This window comes from Lutjanus erythropterus, chromosome 22 (assembly GCF_056507025.1).
Source record: "Lutjanus erythropterus isolate fLutEry1 chromosome 22, fLutEry1.hap2, whole genome shotgun sequence".
NCBI lineage: Eukaryota > Metazoa > Chordata > Actinopteri > Lutjaniformes > Lutjanidae > Lutjanus > Lutjanus erythropterus.
Window position 1 is genome coordinate 14891699 of NC_139338.1, and position 21106 is coordinate 14912804.

General features: G+C 38.4%; 3 protein-coding genes across 3 annotated transcripts in view; 1 reads left to right on the plus strand and 2 right to left on the minus strand.

The window, feature by feature from the left end:
* Positions 1 to 1298: 1298 nt before the first annotated feature.
* LOC146306746 (tetraspanin-8-like) lies at positions 1299 to 8195 on the minus strand. The gene is made up of 9 exons (XM_084711070.1): positions 8028 to 8195; positions 5768 to 5833; positions 5159 to 5272; positions 4948 to 5022; positions 4733 to 4831; positions 2923 to 3009; positions 2548 to 2607; positions 2362 to 2445; positions 1299 to 1795 (listed from the first exon to the last, which is right to left on the minus strand). The coding sequence occupies exons 1-9, from the start codon at positions 8106 to 8108 to the stop codon at positions 1691 to 1693; spliced, it is 771 nt and encodes a 256-aa protein (XP_084567196.1). The 5' UTR covers positions 8109 to 8195; the 3' UTR covers positions 1299 to 1690.
* Positions 8196 to 9810: 1615 nt separating this feature from the next.
* On the plus strand, positions 9811 to 15875 carry LOC146306747 (ras-related protein Rab-19-like). Its single transcript, XM_084711136.1, has 4 exons — positions 9811 to 10875; positions 14342 to 14525; positions 15111 to 15214; positions 15311 to 15875. The coding sequence occupies exons 1-4, from the start codon at positions 10681 to 10683 to the stop codon at positions 15494 to 15496; spliced, it is 669 nt and encodes a 222-aa protein (XP_084567262.1). The 5' UTR covers positions 9811 to 10680; the 3' UTR covers positions 15497 to 15875.
* Positions 15876 to 18579: 2704 nt separating this feature from the next.
* The window catches only part of lrrc17 (leucine rich repeat containing 17), a 34378-nt gene continuing 31851 nt past the window's right edge, over positions 18580 to 21106 (minus strand). Inside the window, exon 5 of the mRNA XM_084711224.1 lies at positions 18580 to 19591. Within this exon, the coding sequence (XP_084567350.1) occupies positions 19149 to 19591 (443 nt within the window). The 3' untranslated portion in view covers positions 18580 to 19148. The remainder of the gene's footprint in view (positions 19592 to 21106) is intronic.

Genomic DNA, 21106 nt, shown 5'->3' on the forward strand with positions numbered 1-21106 from the left:
AATTTTCTAATCTAATCTAATCTCATCTCATTTAGATCATAAGCTTGCTAATTATCTAGTGTTTGCTCTCTAGCAAAATTCTAGCTAACTAGCTCACTAATCTACATCAATTGTTTGCTAGCTAGTTACGTCTGATAGTTAACATTAGCGAAATGTTATCGAACTAGCTTGCTAATTTCCATCAGTAGTTAGCTAACTATTTAGATAACATTTTGCTAACATTAATTAACTTAAGATGTGACCATATACGTCAATTCCCAAGCGACATTTTTTAACCATTTTTCCACATAGACAAGCCTAACACTAGCATGTAGTGTATCTAAGCACAAGGAAACTAAAAAAGATATTTATTTTCCTTGGCTAAGTACAGGAAATAGGAAAGCAAAAAGTTGACCAAAGTTCCAATAAGGGGCGGGAATCAGAAGGGGTCAATTCATGTGTAATATGATCACGATTCTGTAGAAAATGAAGGCTACACTCATCTCGAAACAAAATCTTTAAGCTTGCCAGCAGAATGAAGTTTCAGCCCCTACCAAAAACAGCAAATAAACAAACAAAAATGTGTTTTTTTGTGTGTGTGTTGAGGGTATCAGGTACAGAAGATACAACTGGATTTATATCAGACTCACTAATGTGTCCAGGTATAAAGGAAATGGATGAGAAAGAATAATATCATAAGACAATACTTACTGTAAATTACAAAATGGCAGGATAGGCTGCAGCTACTCAAAGAAAACAAACAGCTGATGAAAGGGAGAGTTCAGATTTTTTGAGGAGGGGTTGTATGAGGTACTGACACACAATGATAGATGGTAGATGGTCGGTGGAGAGAGGAGCCACATACTGCTGTGGACAGGGTCAGCAGCAAAATGTTTTTCATCCACTTAAAGAAGGGTCCAACTAAAAAAATCTATATCATTTTTATTTGTACGCTTAGAAAACCACTTTACTTTGCCATCAGACAGAATTTTCTGAAAAAAATCTCACCGTCTCCAAAGCAACCAGACTTTAACCTCACAGAACCGATCTGGAGCTGCCTCAGTCAGCTGGTTTGTTTGAGTCATTGTGTGACCTCAGTGAATCCAAACCAACCATTTAAAACCACCAAGGTCACACAATAACACTAACAAATCAACCAATCAAGGCTGCGGTAGACCAACAACTCTTGTGTTCTGCTGTCTGATGAAAAAAGAAAAGTGGTAGAAATACGCTAAATATAGCAAACACTTAAGCTTTTTTGGGGGTGGATTAAGCATTTTGCAGCTGAACCTGCCCACAGGGCTTCTTCTTCAATCTGCACTGACTATGGATATAGTGCCTCGTATAACACCACTTTCAAAATATCTGAACTATCCCTTCAATGCTCGGTAAGATAACAAAAAGAATGTGAAAATGTGAAGATTATTAAAGATTAATTAATTTCATTAAATTGCATTGTTTTTTTTGTTTTGTTTTTTACAGCAGTAAGGCAAAAAAAAAGAATCATTTGTAATTCATCTATGCATGTTGATTACTTTCCAATATCAGTTACATGCATTAACACGTGTTAAATAGAAAATCATATTGTCAACATATGTTGCTATAGAGCACAAAATAGCCAGATTATGGTATACAGCATAATGTGTTTACATGTGCAAATTCAAACAAGGTACTCTTGACAATAACTTTGTAGTGTGTATCAAAACGGTGACTAGAAGGCACCAGGAACATATCTGTTTGATTGGAGCAGAGCCATGAACTCCTGTTTCCTTTTTATCTGTCCCATCAGCTTGATGCTCATGACAAGTAGAACCACCTGGGAAGGGAAGCACACGAGTTACCCAGCATGCTGTGGTGTTTAACTGATGTTTACAACTGAGATTCACATGATTGTCTGCTGATGAGGGATCAAATCTGACCACCAGAGCCCTTTTGTACTATTTCTACTTCATGACAATTAGTGTTTATTTGTATGTTTGTATAATGTATATTTTGACCAAAGCCTGAATTTAAACATACAAAAAGACATATTTATATGTATTAATTTTGACTGGATGCTGTTTATTTGTTTGAACTAATATACTTATGGTGAATCGGTTCATTTGTGTATGGTGCTTTGTACTTGATGTCCCTGAACCTGTCACTGAAATGACTGAATACATCATGTATGGAGCTGTGAGTATTTGATTTGTCTTTTTTTATTACTACTTTTTGATTTGCAATCCTTTCCAGTTATGCCACATTTATAAAATTTTGGACACCAAATGCTGCTATCAATAAAACATTATTTTTAAAAATCTATAAATAGTAGAACTGTTGTCCAAATCACAGTAACAGTAATAGTAATAAAGTCTTACAAAACATGTAGAAAAACCAACGTACCCAAAACACTCCACTTCCAAACTGTATACCCATCGCCAATGAGAATGCAAGCTTCAGTTCAGCAACGTAAATTGGTAAGCAAGGCTGTGGAAAGAAAGTGCAGGTTAAAAGTGGTGTAAAACAGAGAACATCAGTGAGAAAATATGAGTTTATTTTTCCAAACAATCTTAAGATTTCTTTTTTTACCTCTTGATAAACATACTGGTTCTTCGGAGCCCCGAGCGTGGCGCTGCCCCGTAGTCGAATCTGGTGAGTGGTACAAAATACCATTATATAATCTGACAAATTATTATCACTGTAACGTGACCCAATTTTTCCCCTCGGGGATCAATAAAGTATTTCTGATTCTGAAAAGTGATGATCACTCAGTACAAGTGAAAGACGGGTGCAACATCAATAATAAAGAAATATTACATTACATTACACAGGTTTTGTGCATCACTCCTCAGTTATGACGACATATTACTTCCCAACTACACTGTTTTGCTGTTGCAGGACCAGACATCCTATGACTCATCCTCACTGCTGATATTCTGCTCACATAGAGGGAGAAATACTCACACATTTTCCTGGATAGTGACAGTTACAGGAAGGAGGGATCGAAGAGCCCCAGTCTTTGTAGCCTTCGATAAGACCACAGCACTCAAACTGGAGGTGGAAACACATGCACACACACACACAGAGCAGGTATAAAGTTAATAAAAAACAAATAAACCACAACAAAATGCTTTACACGACAAGCACATAAACATGTCTGCGCCATCCTTTACATTTGAGTTTAAAAAGCCTGACCTGAAGTAATCTATTGGCTGGATTTGTATGGGGAATGATTCCCCTGCAGCAGGTTAAGTAGATACCTCTTTAAGATAAGACACACCTTCTGGCCAGGCCACGCCCCTAAGAACATATATACTGCTGGTGTGGCTTCATTCAGGTTTGATTGCCAGCTGAAGGCTGTGTGATTTCTGTGTCTGTGTTGGGGGTTAAAGTTTGCAGGAAACTCAACCAAATGTGTGTGTGGGGTTCATTGTTGCAGTCATAACTAAGTCCTCAGTCCCACGGACGTGATACTCATTTTTTTATTAGCCAGATGAGCTAATCATATTATGCTAGTTGTACACACGGAAGTGGAAGATGGCAAGCTAGCAGAGGCACTCTTGTGTGTTTGAACACATGCACACACTCCTCATTTTATCTGTCGATCACAAATACACATCCATAAATACGCTTAGAAATCATAGCAAAAGATACTCAGAACTGGCTTTAAAATGATCATGTTTTTCAGGTTCTCCTCTCTGTCAAAGTAACTCAGTTACGGTTGTCTGTATATCATTGGGTGCAATGCAAACAGGAGCTGCTAACTGCTAATTCAGCATTCTTTTAATTGTGCCAGCAGACCTTTTTCACGGCAGCCATATTGATACAAAACAGCAGGGTGAACATGTGTTACTAATGATACTAATTAGAGTCGTTCCAGTGAGCCAACATGCACAATAGCAGCACCCTGACTCTGTTTGACCTGTATGGAACAGAAACTTAATTAGTATCAGTGGCAACAACTGCAAAAAGTTTGAACAAGCAGGCTAGAAACGGGGATCAAGTTTTAGGCCAGAGCTAACTAGATAAGTGACTATATAGCAACATTATATTTTAAGATTATTTACATCAAAGCATTATGGGAACTGTAGAAGCATAGTACTTTTTAAACTACTTAGGTACTTTTTAAATGAGTTAAAATGTCTATATAAATTTTGAATTTTAGTACACAGTGACCAAGGGCCAATTGAACAAAACACTTTTATGATTTTTAAGTCTGAGTTACGGTTTTCCTTAAAATAAAACTGACTGCACAAAACATGCAAAAGTCTTGCCTTATGCTTAAAGAATCCCCTAAAGTTAGTTAAACTGTGGCACAGAAGACCTTAGCAAAGTAAATATGGCAAAAACAGACCAGACAAGTTGCCATAATTTCATAAAAACAGGTATCAGAACCACCAGTGCAAGCACCCACATAAAAAAATAAATCTCTTTTAACACAGTAAATGTCTTAAGGTTTTTTCTTAACTAAGTAAATCTTTGAGGGATTCTGCGCAACACCCTTAAGTTCCTCAGCTAAGGAGAAATTGCACCTTAAAAGTCATACTTGAGGAGAAAACTTAAGATGTTTTGTTCAATGGCCCCAGATATTTGTGGACTTTGACTTATTAAGCAATTTTCTAAACACTGGATCAGTGGGAGACATTTTTCTTCAGGGAATGCAGGGATACTGCTGACATTATTTGAAAAAAGAGGGATACATTATCTGATTTTCGTATTATAAAACTCAGCCCAGCGAACATCAAATTAAATAAAAGGAAGAAAAGCTGCTTACCTCTTGTTGAATACTGTACAGCAGCGTCCTGTTGGCTTTGCTGGTTCCAGTGAGTGGCATCATGGACAGCAGCTTCGTCTCCTCACGGACCACTCGTTTCTGAGGAGGGAGAACCGAACGTCTTGTAGTTAAAGCTGCTTTTTAACGGCTGTTGGTTATGTGGTACTGCAGGATTAAAGGAAATATTGTAAAAGCCACGCATAAAAGTACCATACCTCATAAACATCTTGGTAACTTAGCGCTGTTCTGACAATTATTGTTTGACTGGCTGCTGCCATCCCAGTTGCATACTGCACACACACATAAACCAACAATAGTAAGTAAACACACAGAAACACAAGCGTACACAAGAAAATCCTCAAGGAAATTTTCATTTTTCTCTCTCAACAGCAATATAAAACACTTGAAGCAGTTTTTTTTTTTTACCAGAATCAAACACCATCTCTTTCCTTTCACGGCTCCGAACACACCGAGCACTGAGAGCAGCAGGCAGCCGATCTCCATGACGTACATTATCACTACAGAAGCACTGGACACCAGCTGAGCAGGAAAATAACATCAGTGTTAGAGGGATACATTTACCAGCAAGCATTGTTTTTATGTAACAACATCACCGAAGATAATTCATCTGAGATATTCACTTACACCTAATATCGATATTATTTTGTTGTAACAGAAGTATTTCCAAGATAGCATGGCTGCAAACGAGGTCAAAGGTCAGGGTCACCTTCTGAACAGCACCCTTAGTGCCTGGATATAATTCACTGACTTGCACAAAGGACATTTAAAGTGGCAGATGCTTGCCAACATGAGGGCAAGACAATATAAAATGCTGCAGTGTGTTCAGGCAATATTGATAGAAGACCGAGCAGACCCGTGCATTAATAAACCCCCCGTTGTCCTTGGATATCCCTGCAACTCTTTTGCTCCTTTAAATCCTGACGAGACAGGAGCTATTTCTGCCTCGTCCAATAAATAACATTATCTGTGCAGGAAATTATTTTTATCCGGTCAGAGGAACATCTGAAGTCTTACTTTGCCAGTTTGTAGGAGCTCTCTGTGCCAAGCTACTGTCATCGTCAGCATGAAGAAGCACAGTGCCTTTGGAGGAAGAAGGAACACAAAGAATTGTTAACGTTGCAATCCACCGCAGGTTAAAGGACCAGTGTGTAGGATTTAGTGGCATCTAAGTGGTGAGCTTGCAGATTGCAAACACCTCACCTCACCCCCCCCCTTCCCAAACATGGAGAAAAACTTCCGCCTGCCGGTAGCGCAAGTATTTAGGAATGTTATTTTTAATTTCTGCCCTCTTCTTCCTATAAATCTCCATAAATCTTACACTCTGAGCCTTGAAGAAGATGTGAAACATGTATATGGCTGTACTGTCTAGACCACTGGTTCTCAAATAGGGGTCAGGGGACCCCCAGGAGTCCACAGCTCTGTACCAGGGGTCTGTGAAAAGTTTTCATAATACAAAAATTTACTTTTTTCTTAAAACAAAAGGATTTATGGGGCATCAAAGGCATTATCTTGCATTTATTTTATGATTAGGCTATTTGCAATCATTACTTATTTAGACATAGTATTGTTTTTCCACAAACAATTTTATGGATCTATGTATTCAGATCCTGGGCTAGGCTTATTATTGATCTTGATCATTATATATATGTTATTATATATTTAAAATAATCAGCATCCACATTTTGTATGAAACATTCTCTATTGCTGTGTGACACAGTGCAAATATTTTTAATACATGTCTAACATAATCTCTCTGCAGTAATAAATTTCTCTCGTGTTGTTCTTTCACATAAATGAATCAAAATGTAAAAGATATTGACTATGACAAATTACTTCTTGGGACATTCACAGTAGGGGGAGACTGGGGAGTGTTGTAACACTGGGACAGTTGCAACCCTGTCAGTTTACATGTCTCTGTGAGCACCACTGTGGATTTTACAACCAAAAATCTTTTTAGGTAAGATTATTTAAGGATTATTTTTGCCCAGCATTAGTTGTATTACAGATAAAATGTTTTGACCTACATAATCTAAAATAGCAGTTTGTCTAGTTTACTGCTTAATGCTTGCTTAATGTTTAATGCTTTGCATTCATGCTACCTTCAAGCCCACATACTAAAACATTTAGCTACATAACGGCTTCCTGAGGTGGTTGGGGTCAGATGTAAGAGTTTGTTAAATTCACAAAAATCTAGCATTTTCTTTACATTTTATTTTTTCAGAATTTAACATTACCAAGTGGCTTGTTGTTTTGTGGTTTGCAAATGGCACTTAAGTAAGTCTGCTGCCCTTATTTGGATTTACTGAGGCATTTCTATATGCTAATTGCAAACTTCCTGGTATGTGCATCCAATTTAAAATCACACTTGATTCCTAAACATACTCATGTGGGTAAGAACAGACTTGGATGTCAGCGCATGCATGCACGAGGCCCATTGTTTTGTATTTGACATTAACTCGCACAATCTGTGATGACGTAGTTGACGTCCAAGTGAGTTTTATTTGTAGCAAATCAAAATTTGAGAGATGTGACATGAATAACCAAAAGTGTTACTACCATCCCTGGTCTCCCCTATATGTTCTATTAAAGGGGTTCTCGATTGAAAAAAATGGTATAAACAATCAAGAATATAAATACTTTAAGTGTACGATGTTACTGTCTCTAAATTAGAAGTGAATCAGTAAATACAATATTAAGTGTAATCTCAGTGTTTTAAATTTGTGCTGCTTTCAAGTGTCACCTCTTACAGGAGCAGTATGGTTCATTTAAGGGCTAATGGAAAGCAGTATGCTATCCAGCTAGCCTACAACTGAAACAATACCTTTACAGGACAGTAAAAACGAGACCTACACTGCATGAGTCACACACTGTAAAGATTAGTATTATAAGAGCATTACAGATGTTATTCGAGGGGAGAGGTCGGTGTGAGGAGGGACATGAACTGCTCTATAACATACACATTTTTAACCACCACTGTAATGTCGTTTTGACACAGCTTCCACACACTTTCCTTCTTTCTGTGTGCATAACCTCAAAATACTTTGGTATAAATGCACTGCAGATGTTGCCACATTGATCATTTTAATGGAGGAGATTCGCTGCAGCATGTTAGTATGTGACACAGACACTCAGCATAGTCTCTATGCGTTAATTTTACACTTAATTTATGATTTGAGTAAAACAAAAAAAACAACAGCAAACATTTAATCAGAGAAACAGCCTCAAATAGGCCTCTTGGATTAAACTGCATTCAAAAACAGGGAGATTTACCTACCATATGCACAGCGTTTGCGAAAATAAACGGCCTTTTCAGGCTCGTTTTGTCCGCAACTACGACCACCGCGTTCCGCTGCATTTTCTCTTTAGCTTTAAGACAACCTTTTACATAAAGAAAATATAAATGCTATAGATAGAGCCGAGGTTTTAACAGTGAGGGCATCTATCTGTCTGTCTATCCGCACAGGACGTCACTGTGATGTAGTGATGAGGATGCTCCGTGCCGCTTTCAGGTGCAGTCGGAAATGTTGGATTCCAGAGGATTAGTGCACAGGAATGATGTTCAGCCGTGTGCAAAGGAAGTCACTGATGGGTGCAATGTTTGTGTGCGTTATGAGCAGTTACGATCGTAGAAATACTGAGTTTCTAAAATACACCACTCAGCACACACAAAATACAAGATACGACATCGATCTGTTTATCATGAGATACGAGATTTAGATATAGTTTTCTTTGTTAAATATATATTTGAAAAAAATGCATATATAGTAGATTGGCTAAAAAGATTAAAAAATAAAATAAAACAAGCTATTTTACATGTTGACCAGAATCCATAAAGGAATGTCTAAGGTCACATTATTTTAAATTTTATTCATTCATTATTTTATTTATTCAGTCAAATCATGACCTAAATGCAGTTCCACAGTCTTGCTTGTTTGATTTATTGCATATCAGCTATGGGTCCATTCGTCTTAAAATCTTTCAAGTATATTTGCTTATACTGTATGATAACGATTCAGAAAGTATTATTGCTATTGTTGGTGACAGAACCTTTTAAATTCTAGTTTAGATCTCAAAGCTTTAAAACTTCCCATGTGTCTGTTCGCTTTAGTGAGACTGATGCACAAATATCTGCTGTATTTGTGCAAAGATAAAGGTATAAAGTGTTGGACATTGCAGATGCAGAAGGTGATACAGTCATACAGTGAGGAAAACAGTGTTGCAATTTTAAAAACTGGTTTAAGAAAGCAAGATTTTATTTTAATTATTCATTTATTTATTTATTTTTATTTATTTATTCTTTTCTTTTCTTTTTCCTGTCTGCTTTTTGTTTTTCCCTCCATTTTTTGTATGTGTTTACATGTGTATCTTTGTGTAGATATACACATATCTATACACATGTATACTTTTTTTGTTGTTGTTGCTGATTTTGTGGTTACTTGGTTGTTGTCCAACAGTCTCGTATATTACTGTTTTGTTTCCCTTTGTTTTCAATGTATAATGATAAAACACTATAAATAAAAAATGAAAAAAAAAGAAGAAAGCAAGATTTTAAGACGCTAATTATAGTGAATAACATTTTCATAATTTAAAACCCAATTTTTCTCCTACAGTTAGTTGTTTTTTTCTTCTTTTTTTAAAATTTCTGTGTCATGTCAAACATCTGGGGCCGAATTCATAAAAATTCAGAGAATAATCTCAGAGAGCTCTTAATTTAACCTTAAAGCAAGGAAGTTGTAGTTAGTTTAGGACTGATTTAGGAAAAATCTCTGGGCAATTCTGACAATCAGAAAGTGACACAAACTTTCACCTTAGTGAGGAGGTGTCGCTGACTCCATTGTTTTATAATGCACTTTGTTCCTCTATAATTCAGCCTGACAAATTTACCATTTTTCTTCATTTTTGGATGTAATGTTTTGTGAGTTTCCGCTGACATCAGGTCTCTGGAACTACGTTTCCCAGGATCCCACAGCAGCACTGGGGCTGGGCTACTTTCCCAGAACAGGTAGGGCGGGTTTCTATTGTTCCACAGGTGAGGGAGAGAGAGAAAGAGAGAGAGGGAGAGAGACAAGTCAGTGAGAACAGGATCAACATATGACAGAAACACACAGAGATAAATAGAGTGAGAGGCCGCTGGAAGAGTAAAACTGACACGTGTGTATGAAAGAAGAACAGGTGGTTTGGACAGGAGCCTGTTTTACAGACAAGCATCTTTTTAAATTAAAGGAAGTTCCTCTTTTCTTTGACAAACAGCTGACCAGAATCCGGAGAACAAAAAAAGGATGAAAGGACGTGTATTCATGCTGTCTTTTGCTGTGGGCCATGAAGTGGGTCAACACCTGAGAAGGAGCTGAAAGGAGCAGCAGAGACTGAGACAGTTTTGTCCCACTGAAAGAGCACAAGAGGGGGGAAGAGAGAGACGGGCTGAAAACCAGCTGGACAGAAATTATCTTCAGCTTTTAGCAACTGAAAACGGGCACAGTTCATTATTGCATACTGTTGCTTGTGTGCCCTGTACTTTACATTAAATTATTCAAATTCCAGACCATTTAAATTTTATTTTGAAAGACGGATTGTCATGGAACGTTCTATTCTTTGAGCAGCACCATTTTACATCTTGACAAACAAATTTTTTCCACAATGCTAAACTGGTTTTACAGGATACATGTGGACTAATTTAACTAAATTCACCTTGCTGCTGGAACTCTAGCCTGGTGACCGCCTCTTTTGGATGAAACTTCTCAACACATTAGTATTTTGGGATCTATTTTCTTGCCAGTGACTCAGACTTTATTCAACCATAAAGATAACTCAGCATCTCTTAGCGTCAAAGTCCAAGCATTCCAAGTGATCTACAGTATAAGGGAGCTTCATTCGTCCTTTCTCTCGTAGTTCACATCCACAGAGAACCACTCCACTGGGTCTCCACCATGCAGACCTTAGGACCTGAACATGATGACTCCTTTGATTTCCTGTTTAAGATCATCCTGATCGGAGACTCGAACGTGGGGAAGACCTGTGTGGTTCAGAACTTCAAGTCAGGGATCTTCTCAGAGAAACAGCAGAACACCATCGGAGTGGATTTCAGCGTCCGAACCCTGGACATTGAGGGGAAGAAAGTTAAGGTTAGTGCAGTATGCGGTCTGTGTGTCTGTGTGCAGTCTTTTAGGGTAGGTGTTTGTTGAGGTTAGGTCAAAAATATCAAAATCAAATCCCCTGACCTTTATGTGCTACTAGCCATAGTGGGGAATAGATCCAAAATGTCAAGCCATTAACAGAGTAGATAAAAACAGCTTGAACAGGACTTTCAAAATGAATAGACTAGATTAAAGTAAAGATTATTGTACAGGAAGACATTAGAAAGGGATAAAGAAGGAATATAAGATGTGAGTAATGGAAATGATCATCTTCAGGTCTTGATATGTCTGAAAAAGCACCGAAATCAGTTTCTTAAATGGCCTTAGAAGGTCTTAACAGGTTGCACATTATAAAGGCAGTAATGTTGGGTATTAAATGGATGGATTCTGCACATACGAGTCTATTCAGTCCTTTTTTTGTGAGCTTTTTATGTCTGTTTTTCTTCTTTTGAGTTCTTCTCATCCTCTGATAACGGGCAAGTGTTTATTTCAGCAGAAACTTTGGTCACCATGGTCATTAGGTTTAAGACCTGATTTAGGTAAAAAGCCATTATAGATGAACGATTCCTAAGTCAGTGTTCCTAAACACATCCCAACATAACAACATCCTAAATAAACTCTCCTAGGATAACCATTGTGCTGTCCTAACTTTCTGTTCTACCTGTAGTACTAGATAACTTGCTAACTAGCTAACAGTAGCTAACATCAGAGTTTGCTAACAGTAACTAATGGCAGGGTTTGGTGGTTAACTGTAGTTTTAGGTAATAGTAAGTAACGATAGCCTATAGCGTTAGCTAACAATAGCTTACAGTATTGCTTGCCAACAGTACCTAATGGTAGTGTTATCTACCAGTAAGTAATGGTAGCGTTAGCTAACTGTTTATCCCATATGGTTTTTCTTTTATTATTCTTTCACAATGCATGCCGGATATGGTGGAGCCTGTATTTGCTATTTTGGTTCACTCTTTCTTTTATCTTTGGACTTCGTATTGTTGTAAACTTTCTAAGAAGAACGTCATTGGATTTCTCTACGCTAACCAACAGTTACACAGCACAAAGTAGTGTTGGTCGCCTAAATACTCTATTGGTCTAAATACTCTGATCCTTATGATTGGAGTCAGCTGGCTCCTCTGGCTGGCTTCAGTCGAACATTTAATGAAAAGTTCGGCATAAACTGGAAAATGCAACTCTGAAGCACCGCTCAGATCAGATGTGATGGACTTTTCCTGGCTTGGGGGTAACTGACACTAGAGTAGAGGTGTCCTTTGGTTACAGTGTCAGTTAGACACAGTCCAAAACAAGTCCGACCAGCTGCTCACATGGAGGACCTGTCCTTCAGGTTTCTCTACTCGACTCGAGCTTTTGTGCTGACAAAAAAAAACCTGGAATGACTTCTCTGCACCGTCAAGAAAAGGAACTAAATGATTTATGCGGACTGTGATTGGTTCCGCATTCTTTAAAAGTCTGTGTGTTACCTGAATACAGAAGAAGTATTCAGCATCCATTCAGCTCAATGATGGCTTACACATTTCTAATCATCACTAATAAACTTATCATTAATGCACAAACTAATTATCTGTATTGATCAATGGGTAGGCACAGACACAGCAGGTGTGGATGCCCAAAACGGTCAAATGAAGCCTTTTCTGTCTTGGGCTTTGCTGCTGTTGTTTGTTACGTGTCTCTGTTTGTATCCGTTTCACCAGGTTTATCTGTAGATTTGTCATAGCCAGGGGGAGAAGTACTGTTTGTTCCTCAACATACACACATATACACACACACAAAGACATAAACACACCTACACTAACTGTATTGTTCTGTAGACAAGCCAGTGAGATGGCCATTGGATAAAAATTCATGGAATCTCAGCAAACATGCCAACAACTGACGTTTATGTCATCTATCTACGTCACATCAAAGGTTACCACCCCTGATTTATTTAAACATGAATAAAGTTTGGATGGTTTTGATGACTGGTGTCCACTCTTCTCCCTGTTCCTTTCCATTTACGGGCAGGATGTCAGCATTTGATAGTCTAGAGGTGTTTTATTTTCCCATTTAATCCATTTGGTTTTATAAATCAGTAAATCACAATAGTGAGATAGAGTTATATAACCATTTAAAAGTGTTTTATGTAATAAAGCAGTATTTTATATTGCACACTGTGAAATGCACATTAAAACACTGTTTATATTTCATGGCGCAAACCTGTATTTCTACAATATTCATGTGGTATTTTGTCAATAGTGTTTCATTTAATGGTAAAAACTCCAACCATAACTGTAAAATCAGCTGTACTAATATCATTTTACTGTAACAGTGTAAGAAGTTTTACTATATTTTTTTTAACTGTAAAAATACCTTTGTTTTTCTCACAGTTTAAGGTCACCATGAGGTTATAAAAGTAACACATTTCAACTCTTTACAATTGCAAAGCCATTCAGTCTTTTCAGTCCAAACAGTGATAGCTCCTGTTGTGTGTCAACCCAAAACTAACAACTCAGCAGCCTGAGGCTGTGTGTAATTGAGCCACCTGATATTGACTACATGTCACTTTTGTGTTTCTCTGTAATATGTTTGGTGATCAGCGGCTATAGCTGTGCTGTTTTATGTGTTTTCCTTGCATTTTCTGTTTATTTATTTGTTTGTTTCTTTTTGGTTTTAGTCTTTTTATTGGTGCAGAAACACAACAGAATTTACAGATCCAGCAATGATTGAAAAAGGGACAAAATACACAAGTACAAACAAGAGAAAAGGAGGGGAAAAAACAAATAAGTGTGACATGCAGAAATCGACTTGGTACATAAACCAAAACAAACAAGGATGAGATGAATGACACTTGAGTTTGTAACAGCAGTGTATCATCTTTCACAGAGCAGATATCAGTTATAACACAGCTGTGTTATTTGGATCAAAGTAGCAAAGCAGACATGTATTTTGAAAACACTACGAGGAGAATATTAGTTCTACAAAAAAGGAGTGATTAGCAGGGGAAAAACATGACAGTCTGAGTCTTTTGTATACAATATAGCACATGTTATATATTTTTAGAGGTTTATATTCAGAAATGTAAAAATATTATATTATTTTATAAATCAAGTGTAAGAATGAAATTGTCTTTTTAAGCTTATCAACATAACAAAACTAGATGCAGTTCAGACCATAAACACAAACACATAGGTTGAGCTGGTGACTCTGGATTGGTTGCTATGACAGCTGTTACCACGTTAACATAGTCTGTCAGATGCTCAGGGACTCTGCAGCGGGAGGCCAAGGACTCTAAAATACTGGTTCCCATGTGTGCAGGTGTGTGTGTGTGTGTGTGTGTGTGTGTATTCAGCCATATTCTTCTGTCATTTTGTTGCTTATGTGCATAACAGCTCCATATCCAGTTGGTCATGTATTTCATCCATAAACCTGATTCCTTCTTCTTGTCTGTGCGTGTGTTTAATAGATGCAAGTGTGGGACACAGCAGGCCAGGAGAGGTTTCGCACCATCACCCAGAGCTACTACCGCAGCGCTCACGGCGCCATCATCGCCTACGACATCACACGACGCTGCACCTTTGACTCAGTCCATCACTGGATCAAGGAGGTGGAGCTCTACGGAGCAACCAATGTAGTGCTGGTTCTCATAGGTGAGTGTGGGTGTGACTGGCTAGAGGATGGACAGAATAATAGAGCACAATGCTATTTATAGAACAATAGGTGCAGGCTTAATGTAGGAACGTTTTAGATTGAAGTGTGTGGCGTTCCTGTAGTGAATTGGTTTTATTGTAAATTTTAAATTTTCCCATTTCTCCATTATATAAGTGCAGAGCGTTTATGTCCATCAGTTGAGGAAAGAATCTCCCAGATGTCAATCTGGGATTACTTTATGATGATTGTTTCATACCTAACTCATGTAAATACAAAATAAATATATACAATTCAATGTATCCTCAAAATCTGTCAAAGAGAAGGAAGTCAAACACAAATAATTAGAAAAATGTTCAATTCACTGGATCACTTCTGTTACAACAAAATGACTTCAAATTGGTTGCGTGTTACACTTTCAAACTCATGTTTGCTGCAATATTATGGTAGCATTAGCATGTAAGTTAAAATAATAATAAAATAATAATATGAACAGAACTTTGGTGATACAGACTCTGGTTGGGTATTCATGGTCATCTTAAGGTATTGAGTTCACATCTTTCTGCTCTCTGATTGTCTCCATTTAGGTAACAAATGTGACCTGGAGCAGGAACGTCAGGTTCGGTTTGAAGAAGCCTGCAACCTGGCAAATGAGGGCGGAGTACTAGCTGCACTAGAAACATCTGCAAAGGCAATGACTGTATTCATGCATATAAAAAACAGAGAGAAGTTATGAAGTTGGTTAAAATAGGTGTCTAAAGTTGTGTTTCTCCTCCCCTGCATGTAGGAGAGTCAGAACGTGGAAGAAGCCTTCATGATGATGGCCAGAGAGCTGCTGGCTCGCAACGGCCTCAAGGTCCAGCAGGGAGACCCAGAGAGCAGCACACCTCGAGTTCTCCTCAGGGCCAACTCACGGCCGGTTAATGGCATCGCAGGTGCTTACACGCCACCAGAGAAGAAGACGTGCTGCTGATTCAAAAACGTGGAAAGGACAAGGGAGATGAAAGGTGACTGATGATGGAAACTAACAGTTGACAGCGAATGAGGGGGAGGGTGAAGGACACTTTTCATCATGAATGGAAAGGAAAGGAAGACCCAGAGATGGATGAATGTGGAATACGGCTGCAAAAGCCTGAAGGACAATGGATTGTGCCATTAACAAAGTTTAGGTGATTAAGTATTTAAAAATCAATTCAGTGTACTTTCTGTGCCTTACCTGACCTGGGAGAGTGATCAGCCGGTGCTACGAGGACAAGAAAGTCAAAACAGACATTGGTGAGTGGTGACGGCTGTGTTGGGTGAAGTTACACTAAGTCAGGGGTTCACAAAGGTTTTTTATTACTGAGTAGCAGCATATGAGTGAAGGGCGCACAGGAGAACCCATGAACTTGTTGTAGGATTTGTGATTGATCTCGTGATGGCATTTAAATTTCTTGAGCACCAAATAAACCTGTTTTCACATAAGGCAGATCACTTTTTCTGTGAGGTCAGACATAATGAGTTGAGACCTCCTTTTCTCCTCAACCATACAGCATTTTACATTTTTATCCATGGTGGCATGGAGGAAAAATTTGTTTCTCACTATCATCTTTTCTTTAAGGCATGACATCATGAAGTGGTGTGTGATCACGGGACTTGTTATCATTGTTAAACAACCATCAAAACTGATGATATTCTAACATGACTCAAATCACATGCTGTGGGACCTGTCACTATTCCAGTTATTTTCAAGTTTGCACAACCAAAACTGATCGAAGTCTGAAATAAAAAAAAACTAAAGCATTCATATGGTAGTTAGTTACCATAAACTTTAAGCATTCTCAAGATCTGCTGGCCTCAAGCACGTTATCCATAACAATCTTTGTGTTGTATTTTGTCAAAATGCTATGTTCATGCTCCACTCTGCCGATAAAACCTTTGAAAAGCTGGTGAAGACTATTGTAGTGCGTAAGACTCAGAGTATTTCACCCAAGTGACCTCTTGTGGTGCCTCTAGGACGAGCTGTGATTTTCTGCTGCTGCTGCACTCTGGATAAAAATGTCCTGGAGAACCTGCTACAAGCCAGGAGACTGTGAATTAGACATATTTGTTTGACTTCCTTTTGTCACAGTTATATACATATCAATGTCTTGCATTGTCATAAATGTCTAAAATGGGCTGTGAATGTGTTCTAAATGGATTCTCTGATTTTCTGAACGACTGATGTGATGAAGTTTGACTTCCTGTGAGAAACAACGGTTCTGTGGAGGCTTTGGTTAATGTTGTCATATACTAATGGGTGGCAAATGAATGGAAAACCACCATGAAGTGTTTTAGGAGACTGTTGGGGCTTCAGCAGACCATGTCATTGTGAACACTAGAGGGCACTGTGTCTCAACATATAATCTTTACTGCAGGTTGCTCATTACCACAGACACTGAATACCAAAGTGATTTAAAACATCTGTGGCTGCATTTAGAAATAATTAACCACATTTACATGCACCCCTGTAAACAGGAAAAAAATAGTCCAATCACCTTTAAGGCTAAACTTTGCCAAGATCACTTCCTGCCAACACACCAGTCAAACTGAAGTAATGAAGCTGACGAGGATTACATCCAGGATATAATCTTTCTTTGGCAGGCCTTATTCAAACACCAACCTGGAAGTCATGAAGCTGCACTGATTGTTACTTTGGTACACAATACAGTTAATCTGCCTTTATGTTTGTTTTGATTGCAATGATTGTAGGAAAAGTCCAGGTGTAGATTCTGCTCCACCTGACAATAACTGACAAAATAAAATTTCACTGACAAAAGTCAGTCTCTTGGGTGCGCACGATACCTTTTTTCTGCTGAAATGTTTCAGGAGTAAGGCTGATTTTATACAGTGGAATTTACAAGGTGAAACTAAATTGGTTAAAACTTAGGTGAAACTAAGCTGGAGTTAAGTTGCATGGTGTAAAGCCCCCTGAAATGCACTTAAAACTTAGCAGGAGCTAATCAAAACACTGAGTTTTTCAGATGATGACATCAAGCTACAGTTAATCCAGTATCATTTCAACAAATTTCAACTAATGATTCGACTCAGTGGCCAAGCAAAACAATCTCTTGGATGCCTGAAAACACGGTTATCCCCATAGCCTTCATGCAAGGTTCATTACGCTGTCATAACGTCTGTAAATAAACAAAGGTAAGCAAGGAAAGTTTGTTTATTTGAATTGGATGCCAAGAAAATGCGGCTGACTCAACATTGTAATCAGTGTCACTGTAAAGATCTGATATCAGTCCTTTTCTTTTAGAATTTGGCATCTTAACCAATAATTATCAGTCATGATGCATTTGACAGATTCCCAGTAAAGTGTATCTGGAAACTTACAGTTAACAGATAAAAACAGTGAGTAATGCTGTGTTTCCCAAGCTGGGAGGTTATTCTTCCAGCTTTGGTGTGTTCATGAGATTTTAAATTGTATTGTGGGAACAACATGGACACTACATGTGGGCTTATGGGTTGTTGTTGTGCTTGTAGTGTCTGGGTGATGAGTTGAGCTATCAAAGGTTGCTGAAACCGTTTCAAGCTTTATGTTACAAACTGATTTTGTCCCAGAGTTGTAGCAGCACCAGTACATTCCCTAAAACCACTAAAATCTTGCTTTACCTGACCTTTCATCAGGGATAATGCTAATAAATAACTTTTTTATCTAATCCAGGTCACTGTCCGTGGACAGCAACTAGCGGTTACAATTTATTACCATATTACAAATTACATAAATACTGATATGCGCCATATTTCTGCATATACGATGTCAAAAACTTGGCAAGTAGTGTATCAACATTTTTGCCCACTTTCCAAGTTGTTGTTCTGACTTTTGGAGGTGTTCAGTGAATTTTCCCATTCAAGAACTAATTTTTGTGATTATTCCCGACATCGCTTTAATGCTGTATCCACTGTATGATGCAATACAGCTTCCTATCATATTTGGTTAACAACCAGTGGCACTGGGGGTAAACAAGTTCAGTATGTCTAACTACATTTTACCTTCTGCCATGTCTGTGTCCATCACTTACAAAAGCAAACTTTCAGAAAAAATAAACCCAATTTTATTTCCAGAAAACAGGTTGACAATGCCATACATTAATTCATACAAAAAAGACCAAAAACTACTTTTTTTTGAAAGAAAAAAGTATATCCTGAACTCAGTATCAAAATAACTAACAGAAATAAGAGAGCACCTGCAGTTCACTGTGTGTAAAATCCAAAGAGACGTTTTTGTGGAGGTTATTAGATCTGATACAGACTGGACTGGGAACACTGGGCTAAAAGATACAACCAAAGCTCAAATGGCATTTCCTAAACCTTTGTTTTAAAGGTAAACCTAGCAACATGACATTGGAACTAATAATCTTTTAAGAAAATATCCCAAAATTAGTTTTTCTGTTATCAACACAAGATGGAAAATGTTGGAAAAGACTCTTAGGTGCAAATAATGGATTTCCATCCCAAAATTGTATTTTTACATGTCACATTTGATTTAAACATGAAATCACTGAGTCTACCTTAATGAATCCACTCTTCAGTCTGTCCACAGACCTCCAACACTCCTCACTCCACCCTAAACCACACCAGTCTGCTGCTCCACCTCCACCCTAACTCAGCCTGATGATCTCAAACTTGCTGGGCTTCTTCTCTTTCAATGGCTGAGGCAGACGCCTGTCCTGCCCGTCTTCCGTCTCCCTCACCACCTCCTGCGCCTCATTGTCTGTCCCGCCTTGTCCTCCCTGTCCCATATCCGTCCCTCCAGTTTGTCTATCCTTGGGACATTCCCCGTTGTAGGTCTTGACGTAATCCTCGACGCGCCATCCCTTGAACTCTTGTGGCTCTGAGCAGATCAGGCCAGTGTAAAGGACGCCGGGGTGGTGCTTGAGCCAGTAGATCAGGTAGTGGATGTTGTAGTCGCACATCCAGGGGTTGTTGTCCAGCGAGAGCTTCCGAAGGAAGTACAGGTCCTCCAGTACACCGTAATGGAAGTAATGGAGGCTGTTGTTGGACAAGTCAAGCTCACGAAGGTACAGCAGGCCTGCGAATGCAGCTGGGAGGAGAAGACAAGTAGAACAAAGTAAGTTTCACATCCATACTGCTGTTTGAATACTAAACTTGGCACAAATTACAACTTGGATTCAAGAATTAACTGATTAGATTTTGGTGGTAAAAGGTCACTGTGACTTCACAAAACACTTTTGCAGGGCTTAAGAGTGACTACTTACATGTAAATAGTTACATGTAATTAAATTACAAAATAATAGTTAATTTCTGGGTTTCCTGGCAGAGATCTGCACTCCTCCAATGAATTTTCTTGGCTTAAATCATGTTTTTTGTGTGTCATCCTGGAAATATCGGTCAAACTGGCGTTGGGTTGTTTTGATATGATAACTTTATGAAATCTTTTTTTTTTTTTAATGTGGTATCAGTCAAACTGGTGTTTATTTATTTATTAATTTGAGGAGTTGCTTTTCTGGTTTTGCAAATGAACTGAAAAACTTTTGTTGTCAGAACTTTGTTGAAAATGACACACTTTCTTAAAGATTATGGGGCAGCTGCACCAGCCTCATGCATTAAATGTAAATAATTCAAGTGAATTTAACGAGCGAACCTGAGACCAGTTGTTCTGAATCATCATCATTTTGATTATTCATCTCTACTTTTTAAGGTCGTGAAGTCATCAGTGACTTTTAACTGACCTCACAATCAAGAAAATCTTAACTTGAGTTAAAAAAAGTGACTGTTAAAAGTCCTGAAAAGCTTCCAGACATTGTTATCAGTCTGCGTAATGGGACAGTGGAGACAGTTTCACGCTGTCCACTAGCCTTGGGCCTTGCTTTGATCTTTACAGCGCAGAGAAGAGGAGGGGGAGGAAGAAGTGTGTGGAGCGTATAGAGCTGGACAAAGATAGTGAGAATAAAGACATCACAGAAAACAGAGACGTGATAGAATATGAAAAAAAGGACGCCAGGGACAAAAATCCTTCTGACATCCATTTTTACTAATTGGAACAGATGAGTTACTGTTACTGCAATTTCATCCTTCATTCCTAAAGATGACACACATAGAGGGAACTATAGGAGAGAAAGGAGGAGGAACAGGGGCTACTGTTCATTTGCTTTGTTTGAGCCACTATGGCCACAGGAAGCCCAGTGTGGTCTACTTTTCAGAATGTTTTCCCAGCAGGCACTGCAACAAACTGATGCAATATTCTCTGTGAATTATGTCCAGTTTGCACGTGTCAGAAATGGAAGCTTATTATTCCACTCTTGAACTCTGTGTGTCCTCATATTCCTATTTGGGAAAGTTGTTGCATAATTGTCTTTGAGCTGTAAACGACTGCCATGTTTGAAAGGGCCCAGTAATATTATGAACACAAAGTTAAATGGTGCTGAGTCCACGTTAAAGTAGTCTGACTCGCCAGATGTAGACTGAGGGTGAAAGCCTGCCATTGGCCACTATTTCGGGCAACATCTGCTGCATGCGTGTTACTGTTTTCGGCGCTACAGGAAACCCCTGAGCTAAAAAAACCTACACGCTGAAGTTAGGGGCAAGATACCCTAAC

Excerpts from the sequence above, each read along its gene's own strand:
- LOC146306746 (XM_084711070.1), bottom strand. The coding sequence starts at position 8,108 with ATGCAGCGGAACGCGGTGGTCGTAGTTGCGGACAAAACGAGCCTGAAA. Across the intron at positions 5,273-5,767 it reads AGCTCCTACAAACTGGCAAA|CTGGTGTCCAGTGCTTCTGT; the intron begins GTAAGACTTCAG and ends TTTCCTGCTCAG. Across the intron at positions 2,608-2,922 it reads GTCACTATCCAGGAAAATGT|ATTCGACTACGGGGCAGCGC; the intron begins GTGAGTATTTCT and ends ACCACTCACCAG.
- LOC146306747 (XM_084711136.1), top strand. The coding sequence starts at position 10,681 with ATGCAGACCTTAGGACCTGAACATGATGACTCCTTTGATTTCCTGTTT. Across the intron at positions 10,876-14,341 it reads TTGAGGGGAAGAAAGTTAAG|ATGCAAGTGTGGGACACAGC; the intron begins GTTAGTGCAGTA and ends TGTGTTTAATAG. Across the intron at positions 14,526-15,110 it reads TGTAGTGCTGGTTCTCATAG|GTAACAAATGTGACCTGGAG; the intron begins GTGAGTGTGGGT and ends GTCTCCATTTAG.